At 42.5% G+C, this 12,254-nt stretch overlaps 1 protein-coding gene across 5 annotated transcripts; it reads left to right on the top strand.

Moving 5' to 3' along the window:
- Nucleotides 1-330: 330 nt before the first annotated feature.
- MTIF2 (mitochondrial translational initiation factor 2) lies at nt 331-12,130 on the top strand. 5 transcript variants are annotated; one of them, XM_055725851.1, is made up of 15 exons: nt 333-514; nt 910-1,125; nt 1,709-1,937; nt 2,985-3,090; nt 3,998-4,169; nt 4,620-4,780; nt 5,210-5,386; nt 5,908-6,047; nt 7,220-7,344; nt 8,125-8,329; nt 9,199-9,451; nt 10,072-10,212; nt 10,977-11,141; nt 11,353-11,493; nt 11,874-12,130. In XM_055725851.1, the coding sequence occupies exons 3-15, from the start codon at nt 1,716-1,718 to the stop codon at nt 12,041-12,043; spliced, it is 2,178 nt and encodes a 725-aa protein (XP_055581826.1). In that variant the 5' UTR covers nt 333-514; nt 910-1,125; nt 1,709-1,715; the 3' UTR covers nt 12,044-12,130. The 5 variants fall into 5 exon arrangements, with proteins under 5 accessions (XP_055581827.1, XP_055581826.1, XP_055581825.1 ...); XM_055725850.1 differs by having other exon boundaries at nt 333-770; XM_055725852.1 differs by having other exon boundaries at nt 331-1,125; nt 2,988-3,090.
- Nucleotides 12,131-12,254: the final 124 nt, after the last annotated feature.

Below are 12,254 nucleotides of genomic sequence, written 5' to 3'. Positions count from 1 at the left end.
CATGCCGAGCCCTCGGGTGGGTGCCAGGGCTGAGGAACGCCAGGCCGCCGCCAGCGGCTCTCCCGCCCGCTGTGAGGAGACGCCCCGCCCCCAGCCGGCCCCTGCGGCCACGCCCAGGGCCCCACCGCGCCTGCGCCTGCCCTCGCGCCCCGGCGCCTGCGCAGAGAGCGGCTCGGCGGCGCGAGGCAGGGAGCGCGCGGCGGGCGCGGGGGACGCCGGGCCCCCCCACCCCCCCCCACCCCCCCCACCCACCACCCCCCCCACCCCCCTCACCCACCACCCCCCCCACCCCCACCCACACCCCCCCCCCAGCGGGCTGACGGCGCGGGGGCCGCCGGGTCGCCGCCTGCGGCCAGTGCTCTCCCGGGCCGCCTGCTTGCGATCGCCGCACCTGCAGGCTCGGAGAAGGGGGTGTGGGGGCTGCGACGGCGGGGAGGGTTGCAGCGGGCAGGTGTCCGGGAGGTTGATGGCCGCATGGTGCGCGTCGTTGCGGTGCGGTCCGGCGCGCAGCGGGGTGAGGCTGTTTCTGAGGCCTCCCGGTGGTGAGCGCGGCTTGTGAGGCGAAAGGCCCGTGTGGCCTGTGGGCTTCTCCTCAGCGCTGGCCGAAAGGCTGAGCGTAAGAGCGGGACGAGCCAGAGGGGTGTCTGCCCCAGCCGCTGGTGGCCCGCGGGCCCCGAGAGCCAGGGTGGTTTCTTTGCAGTGAGCAACCTTGCATGGATCTCAACGCTGCGAGCTTGTCCGGCCTCTCCTTGGCCTTGTGCTGCCTTTCGGTGTGTGCAGCGTCCAGGGGCAGCTCCTGGGGGTCCCTCGGTTTTAGCTGTTCTGCCGCTTTAAAATTCTCTTTGGCGGGGGAGGGGGGGAGGTAGTTGTTTTTGGCTGATTGGTTTGTCATCTGCTCACTTCTTGCAGGTATGGGGATACAGGAGAGTTTTTAAATAGATCTCAGTCATTCTGAGGGGAACTGATAAAGCATTTCACTCATTTGGAGCTGCTTGGAAGATGGTACAAAGCCACCTTTGAGAGAAGACATAGAAGGTATAGAGAATGTCATCACTGAGCAGAAGGAAAAATAGACAACTCTGAACAAGACATGTTCAAATAGGAGACAGTTTTGTGGCATAATTGGTAAAATAACTCAGTCCAAAGTTAAGATAGTTAAGATGCGGGATGATCTGACAGAAGAGCCTTGGAAACTTTTAATTGCTAAGCCAGCGTTCAGCCTCAAAGAACGTCTCTCTGCGTGACAGCAGCGGTATTACTGCAGTGCTGTAGTCGTTTAGCATTGGTACATGCCCATGTAAGCAGGGTTTTGTGAATGTGCTTTACTGGCCTAGAGAGCTGGGTCACATCTGGATAACTTACCAGTATAGCATGAGGAGTGCAAATGCCCCTTTTTCTCTAGGTAGTGTTAAAGAACCTGAAATGGGATTTCAGTAGTTTATGTTAAAGATCAGTGGAGAAAAGTGAAAGATCTGTAAGCTGTGGCGGTATTAGTAGATCTGTGTGTCTGCAGTGGGATAGTGGAGAAGGGTGAAGCACTTACGAAAACTGAAAAACTGGAAGAGTTACCAAACTGTTCAATTTTGTCAGCATTAAAAACCCTGTTTTGAAACATAACATTTGTGCCTTGTGTTCCTGTCTGTATTATCATAGAAAAGAATATTTTTCAGCTTTGAGACTGATTTCAATGTGTCCTTTGTATTTTCAGTGTAGAAATGAATCGAGGGTTGATACTAAAGTTTGAAAATCTGGTCCAGTTACGTGGTGCCTGCCAGCAGCTGCGTACTCTCTCCTACGGAAAAGTTCACGGAGCACAATGGAAGCCTGTGCAGTCATCTGCACATCCTGTGTGGTCCATTCTGTATCCACGGTTCTGGCAAAAAGACAAATTAATCAGTATTGACTTATCACAACGCAGACATCTAGCTACAAAGGAGGTAATTAACAAAACCCAATAATCTCAGATTTTGTGTGAAATGTCAAAGTACAAGAACTCCATTGGATAACCTTAATTACAAAAAAAAAAGGAGCTTTATTAATGAATATAGAGAATTTACTTTACATTTAATAGGTAAAATGTAGTTAGTGTGTGACTGTAGTGTGACTCCCTGTTGTGATTTAACCCCAGCTGGCAACTAAACCGCACACAGCCACTCGCTTTGCCCCCCTGCAGCGGGGTGGGGAGCGGATCGGAAGGGTGGAGGCGAGAAAGCTCGTGGGTTGACGTAAGGACAGCTTAATAAGTAAGGCAAAAGCCGCACACGCAAGCGAAGCTGCTCCCCACGGGCAGGCAGGTGCTCGGCCATCCCTGGGACAGCCGGGCTCCATCACATGTAGCAGGGACTTGGGAAGGCAAACGCCATCGCTCCGAATGTCCCCCCCTTCCTCCTCCCCCCGGCTTCACGTGCCGAGCGTGAGGCTGTACGGTGTGGGATACCCTGTGGGAGCTGGGGCTGGCCGTGTGCCCCCGCAGCTCCGTGTGCCCCCAGCCTCTGTGTTGGCGGGGTGGGGTGAGGGGCAGGAAAGGCCTTGGCTCTGTGTAATTCTGGCCAGCAGCGACTGAAACATCCCTGGGTTGTCAGCGCTGTTCCAGCACAGATCCAAAACAGCCCTGTAGCCGCTGTCGTGAAGGACATGAATTCTATCCCAGCCCAAACCAGCACACTCCGTCTCAAATACTGACTTAAAGTGCTTACACCAGCATCATCATAAATCTTGCAGAGGCAGGAGGAAAGTATTAAATGGAAATTATTTTGTTTCCTTGTTTCGAAAATTTAAAAGTAAAAACAGATTAAGTATAGTATGTTATAAATTTTAAATATTCAGTGTGATGTGTTAAGTCATTTGTTTATTGTATTTATTAGTAATGTAAAAAAGATGTGTTTACATCATATAGCTTGAGATCATTGCCTTTTTAATAGTTTTTACTATTTTTTAGTTTATGCCAGCTATGTGTTCCTATATATGTATCTAATTCCACTTAGGAGACAAAAAAGAAGAGAAAGAAGATGCCACTGTCAAAAGGTGAAGTGGAGATAAAGCAGATGATGACTATTGAGGAACTTGCTCGAGCTATGGGTAAAGACATAGGTGAGAGCCTGCTCTGTTATTTGAAATCAAATGAAACACAACAGCTAAAATCTATCATGCCGCTTTTGCAAGTGGTAGAGGCAAAGATGCCTATGATGGCATTAATAGTTGCTAATCCCTCCCTCCCTCCCGTAGCAAGGCATACCAAAGAAAATGTTGGTAGACGCAGTGGCAGACTAAAGAGAAAAACATTTGGACTGGAAAAAAGTCTGGAAACACTCGCCTCTGCAGGTGACTACCCTGGCAGCTGGGTTACAGAAGCAGGCTTGTTCTTTTAACTCCACGAACTGTGCCTGGTTGTATAGTGGCTCAGCTTGAGCAGTTTTCAATGATGTTTTAGGGGGTTTAGCGTGTTTTAACTGTCCACATTTGAAATAATTCCATAGCTGTGTTGTACCTATCTCCGATCTCTTTTTATCCAGCTGGGTACTTTTTCTGGCAAACTTCCCTTTAGGCAGTGAGGAGAGAAGCAGAAAGTTCTGTCGCGTCTTGCTGTATGTTCCTGAGATAGCATGTAACAATTTCTGACTACTGCGATATGTTCTGTATTTCTACTACCAAAGAAAGTGGCCTATGAACCGGTTGACTCCTTGAGTCACTTCTGTGCTATTTGGTTTAGATGAGTTTGTTGTTTTCTTCTTAGGGGATAACTGAAAAGCAAGCAATGAAAATCTAAGTGGAGAATCAACATTGTAGCATCTAATACAGCAGTCATTTTCAGTAAATCTTTCTGAATCAAGGTCTTAGTGTAACAGGAACTCTTGGATTAACTAAAAGAAAAGTGCTTTGTGAGTGAAACTCACTAGCACGTTATAAACTACTAATGAGAAAGTCTTATGAAGTGGGGTTTTTTGTGTGCCATGTTTTTGTGGATGTAATTGTTAAATGTCCTTATCTTTTTTTACAGATCATGTTTACCAAGCGCTGCTGTACACAGACATTGACCTTGCTTCACTAGAACCAGATTCCACCTTACATGAAGACCATATCAAGATAATTGTTAAAAAATCAGGAATGAAGTATAAATCAGCAAAACTGAAAGAGGAAAAAGAAAGAGAAAACACAGATGCTGTGAAAAGGTAAGTTGTGAAGTGCTCTTTTTATCCTATTTGTTGCTGCAAGTGTTTTTTTCATATACTGTATTTTCTTTGTTCTGACGGTATGTTGATAATACCTGATATAGTCGCAACCTGATAATATTTAAGAGATAAAGTTTGATTTCTTTTGCGGTAAAACTGATAGTCAGATTCGATTTGTTCTAGGTGAGCTTTTTCTATGCCATTCTCTGAAGAAAAGCCAATTCTTTGATACATTGAATTGCAGTATTAATTGATGCAGCAATAAGGCTGGGTACTAAGAGGGCTAACTGTGTGGTGTAGCTAGAATTTGTGATCGTAGTGGTGAGAAGCTAGGCTTACCTGTTCATCACTGAGTTCTGATAAATGACTCTTCGTTAGCTGTAGTGGGCACGTATGCCGCTCAGTGAACTTCTTTGGTATTTACAAAACACATTTTTGTTTTAATTGTAGGCCGCCTGCAGACCCAGCAGTACTAACACCACGGCCCCCAGTTGTTACTATCTTGGGCCACGTTGATCATGGGAAAACGACCTTACTTGACAGTCTACGAAAAACTCAAGTGGCGTCAATGGAAGCAGGAGGCATTACACAACACATTGGTGCTTTTCTGGGTATGATTCAAGTGTATGTGCTTGCGTATAAAACAGTTTACGCTTAATTTTGCATAAGGGGCTGACTTGCTGTCAGTTCATTGGGGAAAAGTGTTGCAACATGAACAGTTTCTATATAAGCAGTGAAAAAGGAAACCATAACTGGTGGTAACTGTCATAACTAAGTGGATGGAACTTTGAAGTGGATTGCCTGTGCAGTTGAAATTGTATTTAGACTATTTTGGATTATGAAAGATCCCAGGATGATTTTTCTTTCCTGAGGAGTTAAAAGTGCTTTCTTTGACCTGCATGCTGACAGTTATCTGTCTGCCTAAAATACCTCATTGTTACTAAAAAAGCTCCTAAAGGAATGATGCTTGATTTACAACAAGTCAAATAAAGCTATGTGAAATGTGGATTTTAAAATGTATTATATATACTTGTTCACAGTGCATTTGCCTTCTGGGGAAAAAATAACTTTTCTTGATACTCCGGGACATGCAGCTTTTTCAGCCATGCGAGCAAGAGGTACCCACGTTACTGACATCGTCATACTGGTTGTAGCGGCAGAAGATGGAGTAATGCAGCAAACTGTAGAATCTATCCAACATGCTAAAAATGCAGGAGGTATGGTGTTTGACTTGTTAACATGACATTCTGGAGTGAGTGGCAAGCCCGGTACACAAAGTTAATAAAGGTGTGTGTTCCTATGCAGTTCAATTAGACGTTAGTGAAGTGCTTATTATTTACCTCTCAAAAGAGACTCCTTGAATTGGAATCCACAGAGCTTGGGATATAACTGTTGTAGTCCTATTCCTTCTCCTCTGGGAAGGAGTTTGAAAATGTACTGAATGTTGTAGTTTTACATAAAGATATTAAAATAATTTTTTCAGGACTTGCAGTTCGTGAGAGGAGCACTTACAGAGGTGGGGTGTGGGGTTTATTGTTGGGTTTTTTTCCCCTTCCCTACTAGGGTAACTCCTCCAGCTTACTTGTGGTAGCTCAGATCTCAATGGCTGCTCAGGGAGTAGGCAGCAAGTGGGATGATTTGTTCTACATGCTCATAAGCTGCTCTAATCTTCTATTGCAACTGTACTAGTAGCAGCAAGTTTTTGCTTATGTTGGTGATGAGTGTGTTCTCTTTTTAGTTCCTCTTATCCTTGCCATTAATAAATGTGACAAACCTGAAGCTGATCCTGAAAGAGTAAAGAAGGAACTGCTGGCTTACGATGTGGTCTGTGAAGAGTTTGGAGGTGATGTTCAAGCTGTAAATATTTCTGCACTCAAGGTAAGGTTTTGGTGGAAAAAAGGGTGTTCATGGGCATCTAGTATGTGCATACAGCTGCATTTTATTTGGCAGCTGGAAAAATAAAATGCTTACTTTCCTAGTATTTGACACCTTACCATGAGCTAAGAGCTGCTGGGTCTCACTGGAATAATTTGAAACATACTTGTATCATATTTTGAGGCTCAGACCTTCAGTGAACAATAATAATACCTCATTTTTCTTCTGGAAATTTAGTGGCTGTTTTTCAGGTTAATCTTAATTGCTGTTTCTTCTTACATATGCTCATTTGTATGAAATCAGAGAGTAAGTAAGTATTTTCCTAAACATGGCTAATCACAGGAACGTAGTTTTGTGGTGGTCTTACAAGATTTACCATCTTAGCTTTGCAAACAACTGATAGCTAAAAACTGAACTAAAATCTGAACTTTAGTTTTGTGGTGGCCAGAACAGCTTTGTCCAAACTGATGCAGCAGTATCTTAGCTTTATTGCTGTCTTTCTAAATGCATGCCAAGTAATTTTCTAAAATTTTGACAAGTTCAATACCTTTTGAAGTCATGCCCTTACACTTTAAAATAGGTATACATAAAAGTGGCTTCTCCACCCACCTCTGTTGTTGCCTTAATTCCTGTAGATCTGGATCTGCTGACAGCTAGCTTGTTGTATCTGTTCTCAAAAATAAAATGTAATTAGAACAAGGGAAGAAAAAAAGAAAACAGACCAACTGTTTTGTCTCTTTGATGTCCTGGAATCTTGACTGGGTGGTAGGTGTCATCAATTTTGATTTGTCTGTTTAGCTGTGGGGGTTTTTTTGTTGGTTGCCGTTTGGTTTTTTTTAATTTGCATTCCTAATAAACTTGTACCAGAATATTGCAAGGTCTTTTTCTGCGTCATTAACCTGGATGCTATGAACAGAGAAGCAAGGAAACTGTCCTTCCTAATATTTCATGCAGTCTGGACCAGCTGTGCAGGAGTTTTAATAGTTTATTACTTCAGTGCTGGCTTGCCTTGAAGGCAAGGGGATCTGTGCTGTTGGACTGTATTGTGTTGTTAGAAGTTCTGAATTAAAAGGGAGAATTTGGCACTAAGATTTCAACTTCTGATCTTACTTTAATAGGGCACTTCCTCTACACATATATATATATTTATATTTTTTGTGTACGGTTTTATACAGGGTGAAAACCTGATGGTTTTAGCAGAAGCAACTGTTGCTTTAGCAGAGATGTTAGAACTGAAGGCAGATCCCACAGGTCTGGTAGAGGGGACTGTAATTGAGTCTCGCAAAGACAAAGGGAAAGGGTAAGTGATCTGCTGCCTTTACAACTTGATGGAGCAATTTGTAACAGAGCAGGAGGTTCCGGAGGTTGTACCTCTGTGTTTAACACTGAACTTCTTGTTGCTGTTGTTAAATAAAACTAATGGTTTCTTTGCAGTGGTTGTAATCAAGCATTGAAATGTTACCCTACAGCAATGAGTGCCAGAAAAAGAAGTTACAAACTGATAGGGCAAAATTCATCATATCACTGAAATTACATCCTGTTGGCACAGGAAATAGTTTAAAATGCTAGAGCAGATGTGTTTTTATTTAATGTCACTAAAAAAGTAGGAATTATTGAGTTAATAGTCATAGGATAATATTTACGCTTTTTTGGGCGAATTGTGAGTAAGATGACATTTTACTCTTTTAAATGTCTTAGTCCTTTTGCAGGTTCACTGCAAACAAGGTGTGTTCTGCCCCTCTAAAAATGAACTGAATTCCAGGAAGTTGTTGGGGTTTGTTTGTTGTTTTTTTTTCTGGGCGGTGGGGGAGTCAGTGTGTAAAATCAGTCTGTTGCTGATCTCACAAATGCCAAATGTTGTATTGATCTGCAGAAATGAAGGGAGTACAGTACACATTTTGGGCCTCTTGCAAGTCACTTTAAAATTTTACTGGTGCTTTAGTAAAATGTCACAGGAATATCTGCCTGTGATCAATCACTAGCATGTTTTGGTTTGCTTGCGTACCTGTGCTAACCATGAAAACAGGGAGAAGAGTCGCTTTTATTTTGTCTGTCATTTTTCTCCTCTGCTTTTCGCTAGTCCAGTTACCACAGCCATCATACAAAGAGGAACTCTGAGGAAAGGCTGTGTCCTGGTTGGAGGGAAGACGTGGGCAAAAGTGCGTTTCATGTTTGATGAGAACGGCAAAGCTGTAGATGCAGCCTCTCCAGGCATCCCAGTGGAAATCATGGGCTGGAAGGAAGTCCCTTCAGCAGGAGATGAAATCCTTGAAGTAGAATCTGAGGTACAGAAAGAACTGTTTAATGCAAAACTCACACAGCAGTAAGGTGGATGGGAAGGAGCTGAGGGAAAAAAAAAAAAGTGATAGCTTTCATTCTAAACCTGGATAATCTGATGAAAGATGAAGGCCAGGCATGGGTAATAAGAGACCTGAGCTAGGTGCTCTAGAAGAGGAATGAGGATTTGTACGTTACCTCTTTCTTTTCCACTGCCCCTACCTTTCATCTCCCGGACTGTCCTCATCTCCATGCATCCAGATTAACCTGCTTTACAATCACATGAAGAAAGCAGGCTGCCTCTGGAATTAAAAATGAGTCACCTTTTGATTCATGCTTTTGCTGCTCATGGTCATCCTGCCTTCCTTGGTGCTTTGTTTGCAGTGGCTGCAGTCCTGAGTGGCTTCTGCTGGGGTAAGCTGGGATATGTTCTAACGTGTTCCCTTTCTAAGGGTGCAGAAGGCTTTTTTCTTTTTTATGTGATCACACTGTCACCCTACCTGGAGAACATCCCATACCTAATGATATCAGTGTTTTAATTTTAGAATGAGACAACTAGTTTCTGACAAAATAATACGTATAAATAAAGTATGTTTGAAATAGGTGTTGTGAAAGCTGGTTGATTACCACATGAAAGAATTAACAATAATTCTTTTCTGCAGTGCAGACGTACTATAGAAACAGGCCTTGAGTCATGTTGTTGTAGCCCAGGGAGGGAGCTATTGTGCTCATTCTCTGCCATCCTTGCAGCAAAATCTGTTGTTAAATGTGAAAGAAAATGAGTGAGCCTGTAGAGAAGATGCAAAAGGATGAAACTGCATTAGTGTGTTTTCTGATGCAGTGCTTTGAAAGGTAATGTTTCTGTCTTCCTGCCCAGCAAAGGGCACGTGAAGTTGTGGCTTGGAGAACCTATGTTGAACAACAGGAGAGGATGAAAAGGGATGTGGAAGCTATTGAAGCAAAGCAAAAGGAGCACAGGATGGAATATGAGCAGAAGCAACAGAAGCTAGCCCATCTGACCTGGAGACAGAGGAAGGCAGTGCTGTACAAGGCCAATAAGCATCTAATGTATTCAAAGCCTAAAGAGAGAACAGAGATGGACAAAAACGTGCTATCGGTAGTCGTTAAAGGTACTGTCCTGTTTACTGCTCTGTTGTTTTTGTGCTTCTCAAATGTTCAGTCTGAAAGCATAGCTCTAAACTATTAACAAAATTTCTGTTACCAGAAGTTTCATCAGTTTTAAACTGAACAGATTATTGAACTTCTTCAGTAAGGGGAGGGGCATCAGAAAACATTCCGTGGTCAGAAGGATGTGCTTCCAGCAGGGCCAGAGCAACAGGAAAATCTATGAGCCTATAATATACAGGCACTTGTAAAACCCATACAATTGCCTATATATATAAATTTACAAAAAAATTAAAAATACAAGCTATATGAGCAGCAGTACTGCATCAGCAAAATGGAGGACAAGAGCAATTACGTATTAGTTCAGGTGGCACAGAGGGAGCTATGCAAACTTGACGTGAAAATGGCAGCAAATACAGAGCCTCTGGTCCTATTGTATTTATTAAGTTCCTTTTTTGAATTAATAGACTTGTTAGATGTGTTTTAACATGCTACTGAAAATATAATAAGAATGATAGATGTCAAAAGGCCATGTTGCATAGCATGGAGTTGTCGTGCCCTTAGTTCTACTTCAGTGCTTCTTTGATACATACAAAGTCAGCAGTACTTCCATTTGTACACACAGGTGATGTGGATGGATCTGTTGAAGCTGTTTTGAACATTCTGGACAGCTATGATGGTGACGGTGAATGTAAACTGGATATCATTTATTTTGGAATGGGAGACATCAGCGAAACTGACATAAGTCTGGCTGAAGCATTTAATGGTGTGTGTTTAAAAATCAAATTACAATTTGTACAAACTATTGAAATGGGAAGGCCTTAATTCTGGCTTTGTTTTCTCAATAATTAGCAGCATTAATAAGGTAAACAATATAATGCTTCCTTTAACATGGAACAGGAATGCAGGTGGGGAAGGCTGGACATGTCAGGAAAATGGAAGGACTCTTGAGAAGCTGTTGCCAGTAGCTGAATTGTTAAGGTTAAACTCTGACTCTCACTTGGGTTACTCTCATGCTCAAACCAGGCAAAGCTAGGAAAGTAGGTTACAGATTTCCTTTTCTTCAGGGACACGACTGGAAGGACTGTCAGTCGTTCCTGGTTTTACCCCGTAATTCTCACCTGCCATAGTCCATCCACAGTTGGATGAGAATGATTTAAGAATACACTTCCAGCTTAATTTGGACAGCCAAACTTTTTTCTGGCCCAAAAATGTGAGGACCTTGTCCTTCGCATGAGCTGTGGTGAGCTGTGTGTGAGCATTAGTTTGTTTTGATACCTCCAGTTCTGTCATTGGGGAACTTTCTGTGACTGCTTTTTTTGAACCATTTGATACAAGGTTAGTAGCAGTGTGCAATAGAGGGAGAAATAAGCAGCCTCTCCGGTAAAGGGAAGTAGCAGTTTCTTCTTTTGCTGACCAGCAATTCCCCTGCAAGTTCAGCATTACAGAATAGACACAGCAGCCGCTTTCACATACTGTTTAAGGAGTGCTCTCTTGTAGTCATCACTTGCTGATTGTTTTATTTATCAGGTGTTGTATTTGGATTCAGTGTGAAAGCCAATGACAGTATTAAACAGCTGGCTGCTAAAAAGGGAGTAAAAATTAAACTTCACAATATCATCTACAAACTTATTGATGACGTGAAAGAAGAGATAAATAGCAGACTACCCCCCTCTGTGGTAGAGAATACAATAGGTGAGTTTTCATTCACTGATAAACTTTTGTTTTGCAATGTAGCCTAAAGTTTATTCTCCAATGAAGTGTTCCTATCGTATCAAATATTTTATATTCCTCTGTAGCTGCTTTTCTGTTTTGTTAGAAAGCTTGCTAAGCAAAAGTGTAGCTTGCTTCCACTTATTGCCAGTTTATTATTTTAGTATACTTCATATAACTTTTTTTCTTTTAGGGGAAGCTTCTGTTCTCAACATCTTCTCTGTAACAGTAGGAAAAAACAAAATTCCAGTAGCTGGATGCAGAGTACAGAAGGGGCTGCTAGACAAAAAAATGAAGTTTAAGCTCATCCGTAACGGGGATGTTATTTGGAAAGGTAAGAGTAATTGCCACAAAACATGTATTTGTAGAATATTAAGACACTGCTAGTTCCCTGTGAAGCTAGTGCAAAATGCACGTATCTGATCATAGGGTAATCCTGTACGCTGTTTAGGATGGAGTTGTTCCAACTAGCAAAAAAATGCAAAATGCCACTGTGCTGTTATCCAGACCTTTTTCTAACCACCAGCTCTGGTAGGAAAGCAGGAGCATCACAGGGTTTACCTGCAGAAAAGGACTGACTTTCATTAGCTGCAAGTGCACACAATCCCTACATTGTTTTGCTTTCATTTTGTTGCTAGGAGGTGAAACATTAGTTCTCTTAAGAAGGGCAAACCAAAACACTTCTGTGCTCTTTGATGTACTTTCTCTTTGTAGGATCTTTATCATCACTGAAGCATCATAAAGATGATGTCCAGGTAATAAAAATGGGTATGGATTGTGGATTGAGTTTGGAAAACCATATAGAATTCAATATTGGAGACGAAATTATCTGTTATGAAGAAAAAGTAGTTCAACAGACAACTTCCTGGGATCCAGGATTTTAAAATACATTTGAATACATTAACACAAAAGGACATGTATTATTCCTGGCTGGCCTTCAACTCTTTAATATTAAAGAAACTTTTAAGAGGTGTACAAGCTTCATTCTATCTGATGTTCGTATAAGATGTCCTACTCTTAAATCTTGTTAAGCAACCAGCTTGCCTCATTAGAATATGGGATAACCTACAGCAATTAATTGCAAGCATTTCACAT

Source organism: Falco cherrug, chromosome 13 (genome assembly GCF_023634085.1).
Source record: "Falco cherrug isolate bFalChe1 chromosome 13, bFalChe1.pri, whole genome shotgun sequence".
NCBI lineage: Eukaryota > Metazoa > Chordata > Aves > Falconiformes > Falconidae > Falco > Falco cherrug.
The sequence above is the reverse complement of the archived record's forward strand: the minus strand, read 5'-3'. Positions and strand labels throughout refer to the sequence as shown.

What these genes read in the sequence shown, in the direction of transcription:
- MTIF2 (XM_055725851.1), top strand. Translation starts at nt 1,716, where the DNA reads ATGAATCGAGGGTTGATACTAAAGTTTGAAAATCTGGTCCAGTTACGT. An exon ending in AGCTATGGGTAAAGACATAG is followed by an intron (nt 3,091 to 3,997) that starts GTGAGAGCCTGC and finishes CTTTTTTTACAG; the next exon opens with ATCATGTTTACCAAGCGCTG. An exon ending in TCCTTGAAGTAGAATCTGAG is followed by an intron (nt 8,330 to 9,198) that starts GTACAGAAAGAA and finishes CTTCCTGCCCAG; the next exon opens with CAAAGGGCACGTGAAGTTGT.